At 41.5% G+C, this 27709-nt stretch overlaps 2 protein-coding genes across 6 annotated transcripts; both read right to left on the reverse strand.

Annotated features, from left to right (window-relative positions):
• Positions 1-3603: 3603 nt before the first annotated feature.
• Positions 3604-17480, reverse strand: fbxw11a (F-box and WD repeat domain containing 11a). Of its 4 annotated transcripts, XM_035669690.1 has the most exons (14): positions 17338-17476; positions 14771-14875; positions 12608-12676; positions 11929-12148; positions 11448-11634; positions 11077-11167; positions 9829-9966; positions 8456-8574; positions 6770-7019; positions 6418-6536; positions 6064-6174; positions 5889-5967; positions 5019-5183; positions 3604-4898 (listed from the first exon to the last, which is right to left on the reverse strand). In XM_035669690.1, the coding sequence occupies exons 1-13, from the start codon at positions 17455-17457 to the stop codon at positions 5022-5024; spliced, it is 1770 nt and encodes a 589-aa protein (XP_035525583.1). In that variant the 5' UTR covers positions 17458-17476; the 3' UTR covers positions 3604-4898; positions 5019-5021. The 4 variants fall into 4 exon arrangements, with proteins under 4 accessions (XP_035525583.1, XP_035525585.1, XP_035525586.1 ...); XM_035669692.1 differs by lacking the exon at positions 14771-14875 and having other exon boundaries at positions 17338-17480; XM_035669693.1 differs by lacking the exons at positions 14771-14875; positions 17338-17476 and adding an exon at positions 17045-17120.
• A 1467-nt stretch (positions 17481-18947) lies between these two features.
• etf1a (eukaryotic translation termination factor 1a) lies at positions 18948-26560 on the reverse strand. Of its 2 annotated transcripts, none has more exons than XM_035669695.1 (11): positions 26379-26560; positions 25882-25992; positions 24280-24455; positions 23498-23637; positions 23249-23387; positions 22887-23077; positions 21726-21855; positions 21435-21608; positions 21279-21343; positions 21042-21189; positions 18948-19688 (listed from the first exon to the last, which is right to left on the reverse strand). In XM_035669695.1, the coding sequence occupies exons 2-11, from the start codon at positions 25965-25967 to the stop codon at positions 19606-19608; spliced, it is 1332 nt and encodes a 443-aa protein (XP_035525588.1). In that variant the 5' UTR covers positions 25968-25992; positions 26379-26560; the 3' UTR covers positions 18948-19605. The 2 variants fall into 2 exon arrangements, with proteins under 2 accessions (XP_035525588.1, XP_035525589.1); XM_035669696.1 differs by having other exon boundaries at positions 26383-26525.
• Positions 26561-27709: the final 1149 nt, after the last annotated feature.

The raw sequence follows: 27709 nt of genomic DNA on the forward strand, positions 1-27709 counted from the left end.
TCCTGTCTCCCGTTCTCTTTAAACTGATTCTTCACATGCTTTTTTTTGGTCTGTCAAGGGATATATTGTAGAAAGAGAGGAGAAAGTTCACAGTGGCTTCAGAGGATGGCTTCAGTGCTCAATTGGAGATTTGACAAAAAATTAATTGGCAACAATTTTGACCATTGTTTGTCATCTATCAAGCAAAAAGCCCGAAATTAGCTTGTTCCAGCTACTGCAATGTGAGTGTTTGGTGATTTTCTGTTTTATATCATTCTAAATTGAAAATCTTTGGGTTTCTGACTGAAAACAAGCAATCTGAAGACATTTCCTTGGGCTCTGAGAAATTGTTATACAGATAGGTTTGGGTGATATGATGATATATAGCCTGATACAATATACATTTGTCAACTGTCAGAGATTGGGAACTATTAATACCAAGATATCCATCCTTTTAATATTTCTGTTCTGTTATTCTGTTAATATTGCAATCAGTTAGTTTGCAAACTAATTTATGGAAATATTGAGTTTTTGCATCAAAGTATCTTAACTTTTTAGGTATTTAATTCACTGGATTAACCAAAAACAAACATTGCCTAGTTATCCTTAAACAACTTATTAAACAACTTCACATGCATTTACAGTAATTTCTATATATATCAAGATATATATATATCAATATTTTGATGAAAAATTACATAGCTTGATAGATCTGATCCATATTTCCAACTCTTATTTATTTTACAAAATGAAAAATTGAAAGAATAATAGACTGACTAATCACTAATGAAAGTTACTTAGTTACAGCCTTAGTTGGCTTCAACATTGTTTGTGCACATAATAGATTTGAAAATGTTCTGTGAGAAGTATCAAGGGCCAATAGAAGATTGTCATGCAAAGGCAAGAACTTAACTATCTTTCTCCAACCAGGAGTCACTGCAAAACTATAAATTCTGCATTTCTCACAAAAATTCATCGTACAAAGTAGAAAAAGTTATTCAACCCGTGCAACACTAGAAAATTAAACCCACAGGTTTCTACGTTTGCAACGTGCAAGAAGAACAGATTGTGTTGTTGTCACGGTTCCTGCCAGTGTGGGTTGACGTAGTCACCGAAGCTCAAATCTCAGACATTAAACTGCTTATAAAAATACAAATCTAAACTGGACCAGCCTCACTCAGGAACCCTTTGAAAACTGCTGAGCTTCAACTGTTGGGCAAAAATCAACAGTCACCTCCACATTATAAAGTTTTGCTATGAACACACAGCATGAAGGATCAGACAGAACAGTGGAAGGGAAACATGCAGTAGTGAGATAGAGTTTCATAGCTGCTTCTCCTCTCATCTATCCTACCCTTATCCCCCCATCCCTCCCCTTCCTTCCCTAGCCTAGCGGGAGGTCACTGAAGAGATGTCGCTGCCAAATGACCCAATCATGCCGGCAGACACAAACAGCTGACTCAGGGGGAAAAAAAGGTTGTACCAGAGGATTCCTATTGCAAGGCAGCAGGAATCTGTGCTGGAGGGGGGTGGTATAAGGAGGAGACAGTGGGGTGGAAGGGAGAAAGGGGTGTGGGGGTGGGATAAAGAAGAGCGAGTAGGGGGTGGTGGGGTGAGTTGTTCATTTCTGGAACGTTGCTCCAGTTCCACTCGGGAATGATGGAAATATTCCGCGTAGCCAAACCCAGAGTGGAAGGTGTATGGTAATCATGTCGGGGAAGGAATGCCAAATATGTGCGTGAGAACGGAGCTGTGACCTGAGAGCTGCAGGAATTATGGGCCAAAATCCCACAGACCCAGAGGAAGCACACACACCCATATCCAACACATACACACATCATATACTAATGGTGCTCCACCAAGCACAAATCCATCCCACATAACTTATTCCCAGAATTTGAAACATTCTACTACACTAAACTAAACCCAGAAATTTAGAAAACCAACCCCGTCCGCAGGCCAACTCCCCTCCTTCTTCTAGTCGAGAGAATACACACTGTACAATAACCAGACAGACGTATTATAGAACTCGACTACACTAGCCAGATCTTTGCTATAAAGGCACCACTTTTAGCATCTCAAACATAAATTCCTCCTTCACAGTTGTCAGTGTTTACAAGACTGAGTATGTGATCTACTGTAACAGGTTATTTAGACTCCAAACTTGGCTACCAAACAGTCAGAGGCCAAGTCTCATAAACACATTACACTGTGGGATATAGCTGAGTTCATACTCCCACCTGGTGGCCGTCTGGAATACTCTGATTATGCCTTAACACAACACAGTTTGAGCAACATTTGTTAAAAATGTTTCATGTCACAATTATAAAAATATGTTTTTGCACACTGGGAAGTTTTACTGACAGGTGCATGCATTTAAAAGGGCTGACAAAGAATATAAAATGGAATTACAAATGAACCAACGTTGAATTATTATTAGTGGATGCAAACTGGCCTTAAGTTACTTTACTTTTTAAATTTTTTGACTCAAGAAAACAGGGGAATTCTAAATAAATAATAAACTTATTTAAACTGTCTGAATTAATTTTACCTGATAAAGCTATGGAGGACAGAAACCTTGTTAATAAGTGCATACAACTCATTCAGTCAAATGTGTAAAAAGTAAAATAAACGTAACTAAGGCCAGTGTGTATCAAAAAAAAATTTAATCTTTTGAAGACATATAGAACATGATGGGACAAAAAGATGATTTCAAACAACCTACCGTACGTGCTGCTATCCATATCGATACCACAGTGGATACAAGACGCTCAGATCTCACCCACAGAGGATCACTTGCACTCTGCACCTGCAGCTACAGCATTGTATCGAGTTCTAAGAATCTTCTGAGTTCTTAACCTTTATGACATCACACATTCCATCAGTTCCTCACAATTGTTCTCCAACAGTCCAATTAGAGACCAGCAAGTGTGTTCACATGCACATTAGTATCTTGGTTAAGTGTTGCTCTTGTAAACATAATATCCTGGTTAAATTACAACTGAAAATATGGTTGAGATCAGAAATCCAGACACTGTAGACAGATGATCATAAACCTGGATACTGTTAGAATCACATATACATCAATATGTATAAACCAGGTTTTTCATGCTCCATGTAAAAAAGGTCAAACTAGGAAAATAATCGAAACCGGGAATGAGTGCGCATGAAAACAGTGGAGCCTAAACTTTCTTAATCTTGGAAACAGTAGCTTGACTTAAATTCTTTACTCAAAGCCCAGTTAACTAGTTTTTTTCCACAAAGCTTTCAATCACACCTTCCTCAGTAGATGGAGTTTGCTCAGTTGAGTTGAGCTGACTGAGAAAACTCCACTCAGCAAGACCACAAGATTCTGTGGTCTCCAGAAAAATCAAGTCCCTGGATTTCTTTGTCAAACTAATTGTTTTCTTGTTGTGAACAATCAGGAATTCCACATAAAATTCCAAATGTCTGAATTCTTTGTTATCTACGGGACAGACAGCAGCAGATTCCCAGCTGTTTATCTGGAGTACAAAAGGTACAGATTGAAAGCACTGAGTGTTGCATCTACATGTCAAAGACAAGATCGCACAAATCCAACCACACATACACACAGACAAGAACAGACAGACAATTAGACACTCATTCATGTTACAGTTGGCTCAACACTCCACCACTGTCAAGTACTTTATTCACAATAAGGTCATTTTCTTCTTTAAAAAATCATTTTTAATATACAACACAATTTTTGACAAGACAACTCCGTTTACAGCTAAATTTGAGCTCGAGTTCCAGCTTCTCTCATAACCAAAGCAAGCACGTAGATGATTGGGGGGAGAAAGATGGAGTGAAAGGGACAGATGAACAAGGGTCGAAGTTAGAAGAAAGAAATGAGGAAAAAGACAGTAAGAGAGAGGGGAAGAGAAAGAGGACTACGCTTAGTATGATTTTTGTACTAAGAACCAAAATACTCAAATAAAATGAGAAAATAACAGTAATAAAAAACAGTAAGAAAGTAAGAGTTAAAGAGAAAAAAAAAAGCAGAGGTGTACCGGGATGCTGTATCCGAGGGCAACCTCACATGCATGTCTGTCTGTCTGACGTTTCTGCTCTGTTCTGCCATTTCACAAGTCCACATACACAAACACACACTCACGCAAACTTGAATGTGTGCGCCCCCATATTCCAAGCGAGTGTGCATCTCTGGGGGTTTAGAGGGGTGGGGGGCGAAGGGGGGTTGGAGAGAGAGACAGGGAGGAGTGAGAGGGAGTGAGAGGGAGCGGGAAAGTCAGCCCCGACACAGTTCTCCCTCGTTCACTCCCTCCATCTCCAATCCTTCCCTCCTTTCCTAGAGCTGAGTAAAGAGTCTCTGTCTCCCGCATCACAGCTCCGGTCATCCTCTGTCCAACTGTGCCACTGTGTGTGTGTGTGTGTGAGTGTGAATGTGTGTATGTGAGTGTATGTGTGTAATATATATAAATATATATCTATAAGCGATTCCATGTCTGTGGAAACCTGTTTTGGCAGGGGTCGAAAACTGAGGAGCAGAAGCTGCTTGTATCAAGGGGACAAAAAGGAGCTTGTGACTTATATAATGTCTAAGTTAATACTGTCATTAGTGTACTTTACAAAACATAAATTAGTAGTAGAAGGTAAAACTTCTTGGGAGAGTTGGTTCTGTAGTAGGGAATCCTCATCAGTGTTGACCTGTGTGTGTGCATGTCTGAGTGCATGTCACAGTACTGGCAGGCAATGGGCACAAGCTCGAGAGTCTGTCAGAACGGGCAGGGAGGTGGAGGTGGCGGGAGGGCGACGTGGGAGGCGGACAGAGAGATGACGAGGAGGAAGGAGAAGAGATGGGCTCCTTTCCGTGATGGACGCACCCATCAGCCAATCAGCCCTGGGCTCCTCCAAGAAAAGGGTGCGGTGAATGGCGCCACCTTGGGGGGTAAAAAAAAAAAAAAAAGTCTGCAATCACACACGGGGAAACAGAAAGGTCTTATTAGCTATATGTGAGAACGTGTGTGTGTGTGTGTGTGTGTGTGTGTCTCTCTTTGTACCTGCTATCTAGAAATGTAAGTGTAGGTGCGGGAGGGAGACCGTCCCTCTGACTGGCCATTGGTTGAGACGTTCAGAAAGTCCCAGATCAGAATGGTGTCGTCGTGAGAACTGCTGATGATCTGAAACTCATCAAACTGGAGGCGGAACACGCGGCCAGAGTGCTCCTGAAAACACAATGAATCAAGAAGTTCTGTCAACACACAGGCACACCATGGGAGTTTGGGAGTTGACCACGGAATCGCAGCTTAAAGTGTAGGTTGACAAAGTGGGAAAAATATTAACGTGATATTGTTAACTAGCACCAAATCAAAAATAAATTCTTTACTTAGGGAATTGCTGGACTTCCCCCACAGTTTATGATTTATATTGAAAGCACCAGCTTGACATACTCATAAATGTGTGTCCCATTTATATCAATGAGAGCAGACTAAACATTAGAAACATCTTAGTATAATTCAATAAAATTCAACAGCAAACAACCATTTAAAATTAAATGGGCACCTCTCTAAACATATTAAAACATTAAATTCATCATGAAAGCATCAGTTTTTGCTAAGCATACTTAAAATTAGAACATTAGGGCTCATCTCTTTAATATCTCTAATGATTCTCAAAACTACCAATAAGATACACATTACAAGAAGTAAAGAAGTGAAATTAACTATTAATAATGGTTAAAACTAATGTGAAAAAGAAAACACATTGCTTTAAGAGAGGGAGCTTTTGAGTGAGTTTTTTTAAATCCTATACAGTTGAGTTTTTTTTTAGCCAACATCTAGAGTGTATTTAAAGGAACTGCAGCTTAAGATACTTGTGCAGGAGCTCCATCAGTCAGCGATGTGGCGACAGGCTAAATCAGTGATACCTACCACTAGAGTGCGCAGACATAATGTGCTGGCGGGGGCTCGTGGGTCCAGGGCTGCCTGCAGGTCCCACACCTTGATCTTGCTGCAGAGAGAAACATGAGACAACACAACGTCAGAAACAAAATACGTCTCTGTGCACAAAGCTGTATGTGTGTGTATGTGTGTGTACGAGACTGACCCGTCGTAGGCGCCGCTGACAATCCTTTTGTTGTCAAAGCGAATGCAGCGCACCAACTCCTCGTGACCTTCCAGCACTCGCAAACATGCCCCGCACTCTATGTCCCATAACCTAGAGAAAGAGAAGCCTTAGTGAACACACAACACAATGTAGAGTCCCTTCACTGTTTATGTAGTTTACATTATTATCTGAAACAATGACATTTGTATCATGAAACTGCATTAAGTCAAATAGACCTGTACTCAGTGTTTTCTAACTGATCGTACTTATATTCTTTTAACAAATGTACATTTTAAATACATATATTAACCCATATATTAACCCATATACATATACACAATCTCACACTCTTACCGGATTGTGTTGTCAGATGAGCCGCTGACCACAAGACGATCTCTGTACTGTAGACAGGCAATACCCCGCTTATGACCATTTAGAGTGCGAACAAACTCACAGGTGCTGGTGCTCCATACCTGGGGGGGGGGGCAACACAGAAAGCTTTGTAAAACAACGGCCTGTATTTGTAGTAACAAAACATAGTTTTAAGACTCACTCAAACTATAGCTATATCCATATAATTCACACCTGATAAAAATCTTCTAATCCACCTTTCTCTATTCAATCTTTCACATTGCATGTTGGCAAATTCCTTTCCAAGCAGGCTTTTAATCAGAGGGTCTCTGGTTTGAATTCACGAATGGCTTACCTTGATGGTGCGGTCCCCTGAGGCGGACACAATGTATTTGTCGTCAAAGTCGACCACGTTGACAGCAGCCCGGTGTCCCACAAGGACACGACGTAGGCTGATGTCAGTAGGAGAGGCCATGTCCCAGACGGCAATTGATCGGTCCTTGGAGCAGGTGACCATCAGGCCGTTGGCGAAGCGCAGGTGAAGAACTGCCTCGTTGTGGTGGATCAGTGTGTTCAGTACCTCACCCGTCGTCACCTCCCACACCCTGCAGAAGAGGAGCGATAGAAGGGGAGGGATGAGTGGAAACAGGAGGAAGAAAAAAAGAGAAGTAGGATCAAAGGTGGAAAGGAAAAGAAAAAGTGGAATTGAGCAGGAAGGAAAAATGGGGTCGTGAGACAAAGAGGGAAGAAATGACAAAGGGGTGAGAAACGTGGAAAAGGACAGGAAGAAGGGGTGAGTAGGAAAGAAAAATGAGATGGGGGCAGCGGGAAGAGTGGTCAAAATGAAAGAGAAGACAGTTGACGATGGAGAGTGGAAAAGAAATGTAATGGGAGCAAAGGAAAAAAGGAAAACAATGGAGACATGAGAGAGAATTATGTTTATTAGTTTTACAATGGACTCTCACACGCACGAGAGGCTGTGAAGAACATGTAACTGAACTACACCGCTGGGCATTGAGAGTCAAACGCAGAACACACTGGAAAAGCTGACAACCAAACCTACAAACAAAGTGCCTGTCAAGCTGTTGCTAAGGAAGTGAAGTCACATTTTCCTTGGATACCGCCCAGTGAGTAAGGCTGAAGTGTGAAGTAATAAGAGAATTAATGTTGAGCTTCTGTGTGCAGTAGCCAAGCAAGTGTCCACACACACACACCAGGCCTGTGTGTACACAGGTCTTTAAATATCTGCAATAAAACATATCCCACTATCTCTAGTAATGATAAAAATCTGCGGTTTCTGGTGAAAAGAAAACAAGTCGTCATCTCCTCATACAACAGTGTAGTATGCAATTCTGTACATGTTGCTGTGTGGATGAAGTATTCATTGTATCCATTAGATACACTCTATTTTAAATGGCAGAACAAACTGGCCACTACAGTAATTCTTTATGATTGACGATGTATTCACAATTGATACGTACGGTTTATTATCATTCAAGTATATCCTTGTGTGTCTGATCGTAACATGTGAAGCATTCCCTTCAGTTAGAGAAGCTGTGCAGCAGGAACACGGTGGTTGCATGACGCCCACCACGCTCTACCTTTTAAAATCAACTATTCTGCTTATATACACTTCTCTACATGAAACAAACTAACTTGTTTTCAACACTGATGTTGGCGTTAACCGCTCTTTACTGAGTAATCAACCCAAACAATGAGCTGCATTACATTTGACTATAATGGAAGTCCATTTCTGAGGATACTACATTTAGTATTTATAAATGGCCATTAGCATTATGTTAACTGAGCGTTCAATGTGTTCAAACTTAAAATTGGTTAGTAAAAATAGTTACAGGATTGAAGTTTGATCCAGGCATAGTTGTGCAGTAAATCCCATTAAGTCATCCTGACATTCAGTCTAAGTAATAGTGCGTAACAACTTTCTCTTAAGTGATTTTGATCTGTTTTAACCTTGCTGACAGAGCTTTGGGTCCTACTAAAAATACAGTATGTTCCTTCTGTAACAAGATGTGTGTCGTACCTGACGGTTGAGTCAGAAGACCCGGTGACGATGACCCTCTCATCATACTGCAGACACAACACTGAGCCTGTGTGACCGGTCAGTATCTTCAGACACTCCAGAGACTGCTTATCCCAAATCTACGATGACAGCAATAAGAGAAGAGAGGAAGATGAGTAAACCCGAGGGAGAGGGAGACACTGACAGAAGAGGACACAGAGAAAGAGGGAAAATAAGTGGTTGTGAGAAGGCTGCAGATTTGGGCCAAGCTAAGAATGGTCTTTTCTCTCAGCAGTGTTCATGCCCCATTTCCCCACTGCTGTGCTGAGCTCTGTGTGTACGAAAGCGCCATTCAGCTCTACCCTGGGTGTGCGTCAGCCTCTTCCGGAACAATAAGACAAATCCGCTCTTCTCCTCCCTCCATCCTCCTCTCCTCTTCATCATCTTCTCCTCTCCTCTTCTCCCAGACAGATAAGTGGAAAACACAACAGGTCTGGAGCTGAGCCCTTTTATCCTGTAATTCACTTGTGTTCTGTCTCAGTGTCTGCTGGTTTAGCTCAGCGCCATAGACAATAAGATGATAAGCCATACGAAGCCAGAAGAAAAGATTCAATTCATAAATACACAAACCCAGGTTGGAAGAAAACAACCAGAGCAGCACCACACAGCAAGCATGCCTTTCTCACGGCCAACAACATTGGCTCTCTCCACTGCTGGTGTTTAAACGCACAAATGAGATCGATGTTAATTATTTCTACACGTCAGTTTGGGCCAGCAGAACATCTGAGAGAAAACAAACTAAACAACTAACGTCGCAAACTTTACTTTGCAAACAAGTCTTTTATCCACCTTGCGTGAAGTTCAGTTGTGGGACATGAAATTAATGCTTTAAAAATTACATTTAAGTCTTAACAGCTTTAGTAACCAGTAAACGTATAGAAATACTCAACGAAAAGGATGTCAAGATTGCTTCTGTAAACAACTTTGATTTCTAACTAAATCAACGGGCCATGATAACAGTTTCACATCCTGCTGCTTGGCTGGTATAGAGATCTTATCGGCTGTAATTCTAGGCAATGAGTTGTTGTTTCCAGGAGCCATCAGTGCATTGCCTGTTCATATACCGTCCATCCTTAGACAAGGATGACAGACAGATTTGAAATTAGAACATAAAAAAAATATATAGCTCACATAATAAAACAAACAAACATTCTATTCATTTGTAAAACAAATACCTACTAACATCTCCACTAAACAAGCCTCTTAAGTAGTTTTGGATCAGAAAGTTAAGAAAAAGAGCCAATGGGTGGCAGGGCACAGTGGCAAAGACATCAATAAAGGGGCAAAGTCAATTTCATAGACCTCAGACTGTCCTTGATGTTCAACACACGTACCTTGATGGAATTGTCCCTAAGGCCACTGATGATCTTGTCATCGTCGTACTGGAGACAGTAAACCCCTTTACTATTTTCTGAGCGACACTGAATCCTCTGCAAGTTGTGTCGGCCACATCGCCAATTAGCCTCAATAGTCTGGAGGAAAGAAGGAGAAACAATGAGAAAGACAAACACAGGAGGCCACCAATGAGAGAAAGAGAAGCACTGTAGTTGAACAGAGACCGGATGGAGGCAAGTATCACGTTCTGTAATAATATTAGAGGGGACAGAAACAGGTGTGAGATCTAGTGAAGTGGAAAGTGGTAATGAGATTGCTGTGATTAGAATAATACCAAGACAATTAACTCAACCGTATTGATTAGCTGTAAACAACATTGTCCATTTTCTACATGACTACCAACATTTTGCAGACTCTTCAGTCTATAAAAAATAAATAAAATAAAACAAAGTATTCAACTCAATTCTGATTTACCTTTCAGGTCAGAGGTTTTGGTTTGGCTGTACACATATGTTTAAATGTGGCCTATATCAGATTCTAATATGAACACACCAGTCCTGAACTGACCCACACACACAAAAAAAACCCACGCCATATGACGCAGCACACTGTCCAACAGAAGTAAACATGGAGGCCACTGAAGACAACGTGTACAGTCTTTTTTTGAGATGAGCAGTGAAAACTGCAAATTTGTGAGCGCGTAACAAGGATGAGGAAGAGGATAAAGACAGCCAAATCTTTAATTATGGCTTTTTGTGGCTGCTACGTTTGTATGGAGGTGTGTGTGGATGCAGAGTCTGTTACGATTCGAGCCCTCAAGTTTTGGTTGTATAGAAGTGTCACCCCAAATAATTGGTCTAACACCTCACTGTCCCTCTGCTGACTACCTCCATTGTAGCGGTCTTCCAGGCTGAGTGACTCATGAATTCTGATATGACCGTTCACAATGAGGTCGTATTGCAAAAATAAAAATAAATGAAAGAACAAAAATAAATCACACCTGTATCTGATGGATACCACATATGAAAGTGACCCAAATCAGATCAGATTATATGTCTGTTTGTGCTGTTCACACAGACAAAAACAGTGAAAACGTAGCCTTGGTTTCATAGTTTTTTGAGATACTATAATACTATACATACAGCAATAGATCATATCTGGTGCAATAATGAAAGCTGCACAAAATGACTCAAATCTACAAAAACGTGTTCAGTTAATTCTGAAATGTCCATCTTGCCGTCTCTTACCTCTATGTCTTGGATGATCTTGGGATAAAGGGAGTGATAGTAGGAGTTGGGTGGGACTTCTGACGTGCGGTTCTTGAACAGATATTTCTCCCTAGGGCAAGAAAAATATAAGAATGACATCTGTTTTGTATCCACTGGGATTTTCTTTCACCTACAGTACACACTCAAGACCAACCAAGTAAAATGTCTGCCTTTCTTCCTATCCTAAAATTAAAAAGACTAAAAAAAAAACACACTGAAAATAAATTGTATCCTCAGAAAGCACAATCTTAATTTCTTTAAGAGTGTCGGCCCTTTTTAGATCTTAATGTACAACAAAAGTAGGATGGCTAACTCTGTATGTGTGTAAATGGGTCTATGACCATTCTCACCACTGGTGTCTCTCAGACAGGCCTTTCCAGAGTGGGTCGGTGCGGACCATGCGTTCGATGAGCTTCTTCCACAGCATACCCTCGGAGATGACCCTCTGCCACTCCTTACACACCAGCTCTGCCGAGCATAGCGAGCGTGCATCCAGGAAAGACAGGATGTTCTCCGCTATGTGATCCAAGCCTTGGGCTGGAGGGAGGAAGAGAAGGGGCTGAGTGAGTGCTTGTTGCAAAATTAATAGGATTTCATCTGGTTGGTTCATCTGTGCCTGGGGATCATTATTATTAGATTTTATTTTTTGAGAAGTAATCCGTGTTTAGTGGTATTTATTTGAAATATTAAAAAATGCCTTTTTAAAAAATGTGCAAATCAATAATGCAAAAACCTGGGTGAACATTTTAGGAATACCATTTGTGCTAACTTCACTGGAGCTCATGCTTAAGTGGTTACTGCTAAACTTTGCATTTATATGTGTATTTGTACCTGGCAGCGCAGTGATGAAGTCCCTCTGCAGCATGGGTTTGAGGTAGGAGTTGATGTGGCCGTGCTGGTAGTGGCACATACGGGAGATCAGGCGTTCGACAAACTCCACCTGGTCGGCCTCCGACCACTGATCAAACAGGGCGATGCAGTGTTCCTTCTCCTTCTCGTAGTTCCCCTCTGACGGACGCTTGCGGGACCCCACAACAGGACCATTACTAAGCTGTAAAGATCACAGGCACATGCAGATTTAAAGAGAGTGTTATTAAGAGAGGTTCATATGAGGCAAATTAGTCTTGTTAAGGCACTGTTCTAGTCTTTGGTGTTACATAGGAACTTCAGCTGTGAATCAAACAATCGAATAATAATAATAATAATAATAATAATAATAATAATAATAATTTGAAGGGCATGAAGGGAACTTCAAAAAAAATTCTAATGTCACATTTGCGACTGTGGATCCAAAACAAATCATATTCAGCATTATCAAAATGGAACTTCAATCAAAGTTCAATGATTGTGAAGTCTGTGAAAGCTTTAACCACAATAGCAACCTTTATATGAGGGTTCCCTTGGGTGGAAGATTTAAATGCTAATGTCCGTTTCACCAACCTGTGGTCATCATGGATACACAAACTCTACACACACACACACACACACACACACACACACACACACACACCTTGAGAACTGTGTTCTTCTTTGGCGACAGATCGTCCACGAGGTTCTGTGACTCCATCCCTGATGTGTTCTGCAGAAAAAGAACAAAACAAAAGACAAGGTGCAGGTTAGTGTTTTGTTGTCTTTGCATCTGTGTTAAAGGCACTGTGAGAGCCAGGGCAGCGGTGTGGACAGCGCTGGACACAAGAGTGCCACAAACACAGCCAAGGAAGGGTAACCATCATGACTTCTGAGGCGTGCACGCACAAACACCCGTGCATACACACACACATATGGAGTGAAAAAACTGAGCACTGCAACAAAAGGAATCTATTTGCTTGCTTGTCTGTGATGTGGGCTAAGTAGTCTGGACAGGAAATTAAACTGCAGCATCTTGGGTATGTCACTGGCAGCAGCTCAGGCATGACTGTAATGAAACTTAAATCAGATAGTGGTCTAACAGCATATAGAGAGGACAGGAAAAAAACTGGGAGGTAACCAGATCCCACCTATTTCTAGCATCACAAATCTTACAATCAGTCCTTTACAAGTGCAAATAAGCTAGAGAGCCAAATTAATAAACAACAGGGTTATGGCACAAATCACTTATTGACTAAGTAATAGAGATGCTGACCATTCAGCCTTGACTTGCCTGATGGCAACACTTAATAAAATAATATATAATAAACAATTATATATAAATGGTAAGTAACATGTTATTTATAGTATATACACCTTTTTGGAAGTCACGGACAGTTCGGCAGTAATATAATCTGACATTCATTATTACAAACATACAAACCAACATGAGGAGCTGCTATCCTCTTATGATTGATGTTTACTGGTTTTAGTTGTGACTTAGTATAAGCTGGACTATTAATGTTAGAAAGACATCTTGAACACACGTTTGCATACTGTAAAATTAACATTTTCATCAAGCTAGCACATTTTCTTTAGAGCATACCCTGAAAACTCTCCAGAATGAGTAGGAACAGAACAACCTTGTCAGAGCATAACTACACATCAAACACAATCAAAGGGGACAAATGCGGAATTATTATATGTACGTTGTTTTTTTCCCCCTTTTCTAAACAATGTATATTCCCTGTTCCCAGATATGTTAAACAAATTTGAGGAAATGGGACACACACAGCCTTTACCTGGGAGAGAGTATCGCATATCTGTGTAAGTGATGACTGAGCCAAGGTCACAGTCTTTGAAAATGGCTATGTTGGCGAAAAAGGTTGAACAGAGGCCGAAGACCTGCCATTGGCATGCTAAACCCTTGGCCTGGCTTAAAAACAGGATTACTGTTATCTAGATATTCTTCTCTAAGTAAACATAGAACCCTCTCAAGAGCTGTTCCAGGTTTTGCTCGGTCCAGTTATCTGTCCAAATTGGTGATGCTGCAACCAATAGAGAGGTTCTCTGTCAGTGGTTGGCACTAACACAACCACACAAACAAACAAACGGTCAGATACCAAGACCAAAGCAGACAGGACAAGAAGCCAGAATGGGCTTGCTGGTGTTGATGTGGTGATGATCATGCAGAGCAGAAGAAGAGAAGGAAGGAGAAATAAAAACAGACAGACCAGGTTTGGCCAGGCAGGCAGGCAAGCAAGCATGTAGCCTCTCAGAGCCTGAAGGAAGACCCCCCACCTCGGCCCTCACACCTCCAGGTAGAAGAGGAGAAAACGTTACTCCTCAATGCAGGGTTATTCTCTGGTACCCCCTTCATCCTTCCTCCTCACACCAAACTACTTAGGAAATAGTCTACTATTCAAATTCACCCGTTTGTACCAGTCTCCAGTTTTTACATGACATGACAAAAATCACTGTTGACTTTTTAGGCGCTCTGGGGCCTAAATTAGACGCAAGAACGGTGATTTAACGTGATTATAAAGAAGTCAATTACAGTTTATGGAGCTACAATTGTGTTTCAAGCAGAGAGAGTTTGAGGATGCACCAGAGAAGAACCTGAGAGCAGTGTGCTTCCAACAGGGAGGAAAGGACAACGGAAGGTGAGGAGAGGTAGGAGGGTGAGGGGTGAGTGGGTGTTGTCCGCACCAAGGTGGTATGAGGAGTTGTGTGGAGTGGGCGAAAAAGTGAAGGGTGAGGAGATGGCGAGGGAGGAAGGGAAGGGAGAGGAGGAGGAGCAGCAGAATTAAGAGGAGAGAGGCAGAACCTGGTTGTGAGCCCGGGTGGAGGGGATGCTCTGCAGGCACCTGAGTGCACACAAACTCTCAGCCACCGAGGAGCAGCCCAGCCAGAGAGAGCGAGGCACAGAGCACTGTGTGAAAGAGAGAGAGAGGAAGGGAGGAAGGGAGGAGGAGAACGAAGTGGACAGGGTGAGGGAGGAAGAGAAAGGGAAGAGCGAGAGACCAGAAATGAGAAGTAAAGGAAAAGTAGAGGGGGGGGTTGATGAGGGAGGTTGGGAGCAGGAAACCAAAGGAGATGAGTGAATGAATGGATCAATGGATGGACAGATGGATGGAAGTGGCGAGGAGTTGGTGAGGAACAGGACAGGCGGAGTGTGAAAAAGTGTAAGAATTCAATAATAATGGGGAAAATAAAAGTAAATAAAATAAATAAATAAATAAGGTTTGGTTTGAGATTGAGGGGAGGTGGGTGTGTAACCGTCAAAAGTGAGGAGAGAAGAAGAGGGGAGGTGGGGGATAAGTGAGGGGAAAAACCAGTATTAGAGCTACACACACATTGGCACAGTGAGCGCAGGAACACACACTCCTTCACACACAAGATACAGACTGATAAACATACACACAGAAGCATTAATAGACGTGAACTGGGTGGGGATAGGTAGAGGAGAGGGAGGGGCAATGGGATTAATTGTCAAATTAATGTCACTTTTGTTTTGACAGAAACCCCACCCGCTGTTCTGCCATCCCCACTCTCATGAGTGGTTAGTGAACAATACTGGGACAAAAAAATAAAATAAAATTAAATACACAGACACAATCCAGACAAAATTCTACATTTTTGGTAGGTTTGTAAGATTACCGTACCCAAATACCTGTTCAACTTTTTTAAAATTTCCTCCATTTTGTTTTGTGTAATCATTCTTCAGTGCAAGGAAATAGAGGCTTAGTGTAAATGTATCCACTCCATGAGATGAATATAGTATGTGGTCTTGATCAATTACACTAATAATCTCTTTTTAACATTGACACTGTAAGCACTTACACATTTGTATTTTCAGATTTATTTTGTACAAAACTAAGTTCATAAAAACAATTAAAGATTTGGAAGGCAGTGCATCTATTACGCCATATTATTCTTCAGTCTTCACACAGTGACTTCACTTGCAGTTTAAATGAACTTTTAAATACCTTGGTAAAGTATGGTGAGTGTTTAATCTACTAGCTGGCTCCATTAATCATTTGTTTCTATACCTTTATTGAATTATCTGACAATGACAGTCCATATTATTATTATTATCATTATCATCTATAAATATCTGTAGTTTTAGTGAATAAGAAAACAACAACAACAAGCATTAACAGCTCATTCAGGCAGGTTTGACACGTCTGGTCCATTTCATTTAAAAACATATTACTTTCTTGGCCTTACTTACTTTGTCAATAGCAAGTGTTGCGATACAATTGATCTGTTTGTTAGAGAAACTGAGTGCTGTGCTGTATTTCAGATACGGAGGATGAACTGCAACTCAGTGTAAGTTCAACTACAAAACACATTTGAGCCTCGTCTTAATTGACGTCTTCCTCACGACCACTTTGACCCCTGAAATGTAAATGTTAGCTATTTGTAAGCTAACGCTAGCCTAGGTGGCTAGCTTGACAAGAAAGCATCATTTTCACAAGAAAACGATGTTACTTAAAAACCAAACCTGACCGCCTTACACAGTGAGACTTTAATTAAAACGACAGCTCGTGTTTCTGGTCACCAAAACAGCTTCTATCGCACTGAACAATTGACTTGTTTTGGCGTGGCAGTGGCCATAAAGTACACCTAGCATTTTTTTTTTTTTAGCACGCTAGCCCCTGAGCTAATTGCTACCTCGCTAATCGTGGTAACGCTGTGAATGAAAAAGCAATACACTTCCTTCTACGCACTTTGAAAATATAAACAGACGAGCAGCCCATTGTCGCGATTTTAGCCCCACTGTGTTGTATCACGGGATCTGCTCGACTGTCCCGCATTACCAATTACCGCGTAGGCTCTCTAGACATAAACTAGATAATATAACAAACCCGTAAATTTACGGTGGTTCATCGCCTTGTAGCCTGTGTTAGCTGGATGGCTAAATACGAGGCAGGGCCCAGTTAAAGTGGCGCAGCGTCACCGCAGTGAGCGCTACCCCGAGGATCCTCGGCTGTCGACCGACGACTGAAACATCGACCCTTTTTAAATCCACCCCGCTGCTGCTTTATTTGCTTTATTTGACCGATTTCACCCAACACAACACATGTCTTACGTTTACCCGATGTTGACGTGCGGGGTCTCGCTTATCAATCCGACCAGTATGCGGAGCATTTCATAGCCCAAAAAAAAAAAAAAAAAAATGTAGCGGTAATTTTTCAGGCCCTTCTCCTCTGATTTCTGGTTCTCCCCCCTCTCTCCCCTCCTTTTCTTCCTGCCACCGTCTTCCCGCGGATCATGCCTGCTTCAGCCCATTCCTGCCGTCGCGTCGAGCCTCGGCGCTTTACCAACAAATAAAAGCAGCGATACTGAACACCTCGGGTGTCCAGGATGCCACAACGACACGGATCTTACCATCAGCTCTAACGTTTTGTCCTCCATCTCCGGCTCCATGTTGACGATCCCCCCCGAAAACTCGCTCTGAAAATGGAAACCCAGCCCTGCGTCGGCGGCCCGCAAATGCAGAGACGTCATTCACTTCGCTCAAGCACACAGCTTTGGTAGGGCAGTGTCAAAAGGGTGGGTGGGGGGACGGGAACGCCCATGCGATGAAAGAAGGCGCTGATTGGACGGATTTTGTCAAAAGGGGAGTTGTTTCGCGGCTTTGCCTTTTATTGATTGGTTAACCGTGCTACCAAGGCTTCCCCGGTGACTCCCCCAAACAAAAGGGCAAATGGATGAAGATGCTGTTGCTATCCTGAAGAGGAATACACTAAGGCGAAATCAATCATCCGCATAAGGTTTTGCAATATGATGCTGCAGGATGTTGGTTATTTTAATTAGTCGTGTGTGATGAAAGGAAGTGGTGACTTAAAGCTAGCGCCGGTAAATAGTATTATAACTTCTGACACAAGGATTTAAGTGTTGTTGAGTTCCTATAGCTTTGTGATAATGTGGTTGAATGCACTTTTGATAAGAGGTTTTTGGGTCGTTTCGGTACAAGGATCCACACAGGACGACGCATGGTTAATGATGAATACAGGTGAATAAGAAGAGGTATAAAAGTGAGATAGTAATTACACAATGGGCCTCAACTGGGTAACTTTGTGGAGTAAAACCTGGAACTGAACTATCGTGGACTAATGTAAGATCTGTTCTAGGCTTCAATCCAGACACTTCAGTTACCATCCTTGTTTCTCTTAGTTCACCTTTGTTGAAGCTTCCCTCTGAACCCTACAGGAATTTAAAAAAATATAGTTGACAAGTACATGTGTTTGAATCACTCACATCCTCAAGTTCCAAAAATATAACGTTATCTTCACAGGACATGTTATAAACGCTGTAATGTACAGGATGTTTTGTTTCCTTCCTTAACACTCAGTGCCTACTCTGAGAATTCATCAAAGCAAGCTCCTTAATTAAGTTTCACTTCCTTAGCTTGTCCTGTGAATCAGTTTTTAAGAGAACGGTTGTGTTTGTTGTATTTAACGAGGCCATTCTTTAACGACTTCTTCTGTATTTCTGTCTTTGACATTTCTTCACAAAGCACTGAATGAAAACTCACCCTCATCTTTCAGCTTATTCTCCTAATAGAGGCAAACAGACGTCATCACATTTTAAATTGTGTCCACAGGACTACATTGACAGCGTCAGACTTCGAATGGATTTCTGATCGCATTGAAACAGTATAAGATTAATTCACAAATGCAATCAAAAGGTTGAACCTTGTAACCGGGATTCAGACACTTGAAAATGTAATTTTATCCAAACACATCTTATATCAAGGACATTAATATATACCGAAACCCAAGAGATACTTTTTGCTTTATGCAGTATAAAATTAATTCAACAGGCGGTGGATGATCCCTAATGAACCAAATCGACATCCAAGTCACCTAAAAGCAGTCAAATCAAAATATATTCATTTAAAGTCAGAAAGCAGAGAAAATATTGGGTTTTTTGTCCCCCAGGAACAGCACAGACACAGCACAGGATTGAGACCACAGCAGATGAGGAGGTAGCAATGGTTTTCAGCAGTTCAAATTTAATACTTTGTCCCCCTTTCTCTACAGAAACCCAGGTAAAAAAAATCCCCCACTCTCATAAAATACAACAGCAGCAGTTACCAGTAAAAAAATGAAATGCAAAAAAAAAAAAAAATAAAGAAGAGAGAGAAAGCATTGACGGGAGAAGAGAGAGAGAGAGGGTAGGGACATGATGAGGCAAGAAAGGAAAATATATTTTCTATATGTGAGGAGTGAGTCCAAAGTTCATCTTCAGACCAGGTTAGGGGCAGCGAGGAATCTGGGAACTTGCTGTTGTGTTCATTCAAAATGGAGGGGAGGAGAAAGAAAAAGAACAAAAATGAGTCGAGTCCAATCCAACTAGGGGAAGGAACCAGCACTCTAAGGCAGGGATTTATTCAGGAAGGGCTTTCTCCCTCTCTGGATGAAAGAAAATCTCACTCCTCTTCAGCCTGTGTGATGTACTTTGTCTTGTGTACAGATGAAATGTATGTGCAAGTTTGTGTATGCAACAGGTAAATTGGAAGGTGTGTCTGTCATATATATGGTCAACGCGGTTGCACCTCTCACTTGCTGCAAGAGAGGTGGCATTTTTCTTTCCTTATTTCTTCATTCATTCCTTTGCTTTTCTTTCTCCCAAAAATCAGTCCCCGACTACCTAGTAGTCATCCAAATCAAAGAACTCATCGTCCTCTCCTTGGTACTCCATGCCCTGGAAATCCACCCTGTACCGCAAGATACCTGAGGAACACAAAGATGATAGATTAACAAGGGTAATATGATGGCTGGCCAGCTTATGTCATGTTTGCTTAAATCGTGGCAGCAGTAAAGGAAGAATTTGTATTAGGATAAACTAATCCCCATTAGCCAATGGGGGTGGGAGTATTTGTATCAAAAGAGGATGAATTCCAGAAATCCTCTTTACTTTAAGCACTACTTACTGATATGCAAAACTAACATAAAACTTACTTTGTAGTTGAGGAGGATTTAAAATAAATAAATAAAAAAAAAGTATTCAACTAAATACTTTGCATGATTAAGGCCTCTATCATACTAATGTCTACTGGACAACATATGAAAAAAGTCTTACCTGAAGCAGGGAACCATGATAAATATATTTTGAATACTTTTATTTATCATGCCACTAATGTTCAAAGGGTGGTTGGCAACATAAAATCACACACGATTTAGGATAAACCATGTTTAAAACCACATTTAAAATCACTTGGAAAAGAAAGGGTAATGTGAAACTTTATTGAACAGTGCCTTCCTGTCCTCAAAAGGGAGGACAACATGCAGTGTAAATACAGCAGTGACCTTAGGAATTCAGGGGGGGTTTAATTTGCATTCAGTATGCCTAATTTCTTTACCTCCCCGTCCACCACGTTTCCCAAGTAAAACACTCAGGGTGGCGAATAGACAGGAGGAAAGTGAATCAAGGAAGAAAAAAAGAACAGAACTGGAACAGTCTGTCCCCTCTAATGTATCAAAATCCCTATCAAGTGGCCTGATAACAAATAGATCTGTGCCTAAGTGCAGAAGTCCATTACTTCACTCTACTGTAGCCAAAGTTGTATGTAAACAGCTCGTTTCTGAAAGTGGTCTGAAATGGCATCTTTTAAGTAGAATTATTCATAGCCATATACTACCATGTATAGGTTATAATCTTCAGGTCATGGAGTTTAGCTAATGTTTATTATTAGCCTGTGACATTCTTGCAATAATATTGCCCTAGCTATCAATGTCTTAATTGTTGCTGATCTCATCATGAACATAGGTAGTGCAGCCTATATGGGGTCTGCAGCATGGCAACATGTTTCCTGAAAACAAAGCGGTTATGTGGACAGTAATGGAGAGGCTTATTTTGTTTCTTACACTATGCAAAGGAAAAAAATGCGGGAGGTTGAGGATACGTGCAGGCTTGAATCTGGTCCCTCTATTTAAAGAGCAGTACATCTACTCATTTAACCACAAAAAAAACAAACAAAAAACTGAATGAATGAAATAACCTCTGAGTTACACATATCCTCTAAACTTTCTAACTTGATGTTCCAATTCCAGTGTCATAAGCCCAATCGTAAACAGTGTGCTCACCCCCGATGCCTCCAAAGCCCTTGACAAACTGGGACCCTTCCTGGCTCTTGTCTGTGACTATCTCCAATGTGGCTCCAAATTTCTTGTAGTTGTTGGCAAACCACTCCAGCAGTGGCATGCTCTCGATCAGCTCATGTTCCTGCCCCGTCTAGAAACACAATCAGAGTCAGGAACACATGGCGTGATGGGTAATGGAGCTTACTTAAATCACAAAGATCTGCCCTTTGTAGCACTTACCTCCTTGTCTGTGAAGTGAGACTTGTCTTTCTCCTGCTCTGGCGTTAAGTACAAAGTCTTCTCATCTTAAAATCAAAAGAGAGAGAGGATTATAGCATCATAACACAACTGATTGTTTCTCAGCGATGGCAGATGTGATATCTGTGGTTTGTGTACCGTTCTCCGCTCCGTTACTCTCTGCCCCATGCACACGTAGAATGTAACGCATAGTGTCTAAGTTCTCGTAGACTATGAGGATCTCCACTGCTCCCATCTCCAGGGCCTTGAGTGTGTCCTCCACACCAAAACAGTACTTCCCCGTGTCCTGACTGATCTCATCGAAGTACCGCCCTATAGAGAGGGACAACTGTTAGAAAGCAAATCTCTACCAGAGGAAAAGCTTTTGTTTCCTTTAGCCGTTACTGTTGACACCTAAAACCTGATGATGTTGTCAACAGGATGACTCACCTATGAGTTTCTTCTCCTGGATGAACTTGACATTAGAGAGAACCTCTGCTGAGAGCTCAATAGCCTGGTTGAAACCATTCTCTCCTCCATAAGAGATGTCCACCAGCTTCAGAACCTTGGCTTGTAACCTCTGTAGAAAAAACAAAATACACACACATAGGTTACACACTATACAGATATCCACACACAGGCCTAGCGATATAGTTAGGAGCATACTTAATATCAAAAGCCATTTCAGTTTTTAACAGGTAGTTTAAAAACTAAATCTTGGTATTCTCAAAGTCCTTAAACTGAGAAATATGGTAAAAGGCTTTCAGAGGCTACAGAAACATGCTGACAATAAAGGTTATACAATTGTGCTGTGGGTTTTGTTACCACTAGAGCTGCTGACATAAGCTCCCAGTTAAGTCTGGGAAATGCAGACCTTTTCCAACACGTTTGTTGTTGCTCATGTTAATATTCTGTCCTGTCACCAATATACTTCACAAGACTTTACCCTCATGGTATAAAGTTTATTACTTAATGACACATGTTACGGTTACTAATGTTGGGGTGTATTGTGGTGAATATTGCACTAAATGGTGTAACAAATAATTTGGCAATGTGTAGAGAGGGTTAAGGCAGGTACTCTTCATTATGGTGTGGCTGTATACAGTATATACAAAGTTTAAAAATGTTAACTGCTACAACTGCAACTTAACAACATGCAGTTAAAGCCACTGTATTTACCATGGATACAAAGAGAATTTCTCAAACAGACTTTTACCTAGAACACAGAAACTATGTAATTATTTACACTAAATTAATACTGTAATACTGTACTTCATGTTTTTATGAGCGCCTTCATAATATGTATTTATTATTTTTGTACATCTAGTGTGTAAGTTATAAGGACAATTAAGTTGTCTTTATTACACATCTTGTTTAAAATAATGTATTTATTTTGGTTGTTGTGGATTTACCTATGTTAAAAAAGGAACAAATCAACCATGTCAAAGTCTTTTGCTATATTAAAATTAAACTGAGATTCTAAATTGCATAGCAGTCTATTTATTTATTAATTGTTTGGTAAGTCATTCACATGAATTAATTATTAATATATTACATTGTAAATATTTCATTGGTACTGATTTTTATCAGAACATACACACACAGACTTACTGGGTCGAACATGTCAGACTGGCTGAGCTCGGTCTTGAAGTCGGCAGAGCCAGCCAAGACCATTCCTGCCACATTAACTTTGTCATTAGACACAAAGAGCTGGACAGCCGTCTCAGCCACTTTTCTCACATAGTTGTGTCTCTTCTCCATTCTCAGACGAGCAAAACGCAGAGCAGACTGCCCTCCTCTGCCTGAAAGAAAGATAATGTTAAGAGACACAATGTTTAGAATGTTTCTTTACAGGCAAAACTACGAGCCCTAAACTATTTAAGAGTAATATTTTATCAATTCTCTGATGATCCCTGCAGTAAAGTTTAAAATTTTAAAAGTTCAGTGTTAGTGTGAGTATTGTGGGTCTGTACCGTGCTTCTTGGGTAGGTCCACAGTGAACTTGTGTAGCACCTCCCTGGTGTTGCCCTGCAGTGTGCCAAACAGTGCCCCACTACCGTCGATCACAATAAAGCCAAACTTACTGTCGTCAGAGAGCAGGGCTGTCAATGCCTGTGTTAGGGGAGAGTAAGAGAAGAACAGACGATGAGAATGTGACAGAAAGCGAGCGTAAAAGAGACACTAATGTCCCAAGAATCTTCTCTACAAGCAAAAGCTCTCACCTCGGTGTGGAACTTGTTGTCACAGAGGTACAGGGAGGTGTTGATTGGCTTAAAAGGCTCAAAGTCGATATTGACTTTCTTCTCCTTGCCTTCCTCTGTCACAATGGTGCCACAGTACACGACCAAACCATTGGGTGGCACTGACAAGAGAAAAAGTCAGAGAACAAGAGATCAAACAAATATCAGGCTTTTGTACAGATGGCCACAACATTAAGTGACAAAATGTCCAAACTGTTTTCCCTGGAATATTTTTCTATTATGACGTATGATTTGATGTGTGCACTGACACTAATGGGTAATACATACTCGTTGCTACCTACTTCACAATTCAATGCCATAACCACCACATCCAGTTAAACATTGCCTTCTCATTTACTAGCTGATCACAAGCTGAAAGGAGGTGCATAATACCCATACATACGGTAACATGTAAAAATTATAATTCTGAGAAACAATTTTTATACATTTTCATTCTACAACTACTCTAACTGAGAACTTCCTGGTGTATAGAAATCTGGACCCAACTGTCCACAAGCACAAAGATAGCATGCAACCTTCTGTTACAGATGAGCTTTAGTCACAGCGACTGAAATTATATCTTTGCATGTGTAACATCTGACTAAATATCAGTTGAACTCTAGATCTGACTACCTGGCCTTTACTGAGAACACAAGGGTCATTTTTATGTAAAGACATCCTGATAGGAATCAATTCTGTCCAGCTGCCCCTGAAAAACAAAAAGTCAGCAAGGTTTTATTCTGCTTTTCATTGTCAACACGTACCCTTGTTGTAGAGTTTTAGTCTTTGCTGTACAGAAGTGATGGCCCCGAGTACAGAGAGCCTGTTGACTCGACTCTTGATGTTGGAAGCAGTTCCAAACTCATCAGCCAACATCTTGGCAACTCTGGATATCTGGTCCTTGGGAGGGATGATCAGTGAGATCATACTGGTGCCGTTACTACATAGAGAGAAAGGATTTAACGTTAGTGCTTACATAAACACTGAGGTATACATACACACAAGACGCTATGGGATACGGGGCCAAACAACACACTATAAACACAAGGGCTTTACCACTACTCGAGTGCAACAGGCTAAACACTACAACATAATTCATATCTAAGTCAAAAGTACACTGAAATCACAGGTGTTATCCCCACTAACTATATTCAACTGCGAATATTTGGAACAGCAACTTGGACTTCTTCATTTAATCGCCTTGAAGGTATGTCCGCCTCTTACACTCGTCTCATTTTGTAAACACACAACCGTCCCTTGCAAAATATCACCTTGACAAAGACTGAAAGGTTGAGGGCAATGAAACAGGGTGGGCTTTCAGTTACACAGCATACAATCTCTGCCCTTGAAGCCAATGACTGAGTTTCAGTTCGACTGCTACACACTGTCTCTCCATTCACTACCTATCAAGAGACAAAGCATACCAGTACAGGCTGACACTGCACACACACACACACACACACACACACACACACACAGGCAGGTAGCAGCAGCTGGATGAATGTAGGGCAAATGGTCAACTGTGTGTGACATGGCAGCGGTGGAGCACAGGACAGCAAATTCTGCGCAGCACTAGACGACAAGCTGTCGCAGAGCAAGCTACAAGCCGGTTAAGCAACACCCACATTTCACATGTCGTGCTTGATATTTTCATGCAGGCCACAATGTCCCTACCGGCACACAACTGATCTGGATTTCTTTTCAACTGACCATTTTGTTTCCAGTAAAGCCTCAATGTAACGCTGAGCTGCCCGGCTGCCATGAGGCAACTTAGTGGAGGGAACACAGAAGCTCGTGATATATAATCGACACGTAAATTAAAAAAAAAAACAGGTAAATGTCATACAAAAAGTTGTGGAAAGAGCCTAAAAAAGGAGAACTGTAAGCTATCCGGCCTTCCTCTCTCATCAACGTGCTTTCTCGTTAAAGACACCCATGGCGGCCTCTTTCCAAAGATGACGTCTATGCGGGTCTCATTAGCAACACAGCTAACATGAACCTTCGCGGCTTTGAACCCTTTGTGAGACTTGAAGCGAGATTCGGCGCGGCGTCACCAACAACACACACAACACACACACACACGTAGACGAATCAAAACATGTGTACTTTCAAACCGACACCACGTCGCCGACTTCCAGGCGGGCTAAATGCGACAGCAGCAAGCGCTTAGCAACTAGCGAGCTAGCAGCAAAGGCTACGGTGGGCTAGGTTAGCAATGCTAAGCTAACCACTCCCAAATTCGGCCCCACTTTATCCGATCTCCAGCTGTTGCGGCGGTCCACATTCACACCACCACCCGGAGCAAAAGCCGCCAGTACACCAGGTCAGGCTGCTCTATCGACACACGGCTCGAATCGATTCCTTACCCACGGGCAGCTTCCAAACTTTTGATCAGCTTCTTGATTTTCCATATCTCCACGTTCCTGTCCGCCGCGCTGGGGTCGTCCGCCATCTTTCTGCTGTAATCGCTTCAGCACCTGAAAAGACGTGAAAAAAGAAGAGCAAAACATATGCGGTAAACCGGCCAGCAACCAGATTGACCCACATTCATAGTCTTATTGGGCTGACTAAATACTCGTCCCAACTAGCTGAACTGGGTACCTCTCCAAACTAGTGGCGCGGTGTCCGTTAAGGCACCTGACCAGTGCTGGCAGCTGGACTGACCGCGGCAGAAAGCCTTTACCCGGGCTGCCTCTGTCACTACAGAGCGGGGAGAATACCGGGCCTACAGTCTGCCAGGCCCTAGCGTCCACCCTGTTCTTACCTAATACGACCTACTTTCCCTCGGTTCTCTGTGGAAACCGTTCGGAAACCAACTGTCAGCATTTCAGATAAATCGGCACAAACAAAGCGGGTACGGTACCTGCCTCGGACAACGCCGCTCCGCTCCGCTGTCTATCCGCTGCGCTACGTCGAGTCGGTGGTCCGAGGAGTGACGTTGCCTTCCCGACCGGTGTCTCTCCTCCACACGCTGCGCGTGGTGCTATCGCTGGGGCTCACATGTAGGAGGTGGTTAGAATTGTGGCGTTCACTTCCTGGAAACCACATAGAAACCAATGGCAACGCTTGACTACAACGTCAATCATACAAATCGAAATAACTATTGGACGGAAGCTGAGAACATCGCCGAAGCGGTGTGGTCGTCCGTAACTGTGGATTATGGGACTTGTATGCAGTTTATTTGAATTAACAGTTTGTGACAAACTAGCACAGACATTTTTTTTTTTTTTTTTTTTAAACCGTTGTTTCCGTTAGAGAAGCACTTTTAGCTAGACTTCTTCCCGCGTTTTTCTTGGTGTAGGCATTTATAACCTATGTATGACATTGTCATTAGCCTACATATTGTTTGAGAGATTTCCATAAATATATTGTGTGAACCGTGACATCTGCTGGCCACTTTGAAAACACGTTTGCCGCCAGAAAAAGTATACTTTTCAACCAGAAACAAACACATCAGTTGCTCTTGTTGTTTTTTCTACCACTCTTAAAGAATATTTTTATAATTCTTCATTGTATACCTGTCAGAAAATGACAGATCCACACATCGTATAAGAAACATTATTCTCGCTTTTTGGGGGTGCTTAAAGGTTGATTATTTTTCAGCCTGCGACTTAAGTTACTGAAATGAAAACGTTTATTAATTGAGAAACCAAACACTTGGGCTTAAACATTGTCCAATGGGAGAAACATTTGACCTTCAAAAACCAGCAGGATGATTCACTGTAGTGACTCAGTTTTCTGAAATATTCAGCACTACATAGCCTCATGACAAATCAAGAAAGGCAATTTCAGCAGGTTTTTGATTATACATTATATAATTAAACTCTGCTACCCACCCACCTACTATACATTACTGGCAGAGACGTGGTCTGTCTTTCACGTAACTTTTTAAGTTGTCACATACTAGAGGATATAAAGATAAAGAACAAAGGGGGAGGAAAACCTGGCACATTTTAAAACATTTTCCACTTAAATATGAGCAACATATCACTGGTGAGATGGCAGATGATGATGAATGATAAAAAGATCATAAGTAAATATACTGTTGTCTTAACATGTCCACTGTCAGTTCACATGCTCATCAACCAGATGAGGCCAACCTTTTGTGGTGCATCAGGTGTCTTGAATGTGACACATATGGGTGTTTTCTTTTGGATACCCAAGTCAGCAGGGTTCAGTCATCCTTTTAGCCTG

This window comes from Morone saxatilis, unplaced genomic scaffold, assembly GCF_004916995.1.
Source record: "Morone saxatilis isolate NCDOM2014 unplaced genomic scaffold, NCSU_SB_2.0 Contig22, whole genome shotgun sequence".
In the NCBI taxonomy this organism is placed as follows: domain Eukaryota; kingdom Metazoa; phylum Chordata; class Actinopteri; family Moronidae; genus Morone; species Morone saxatilis.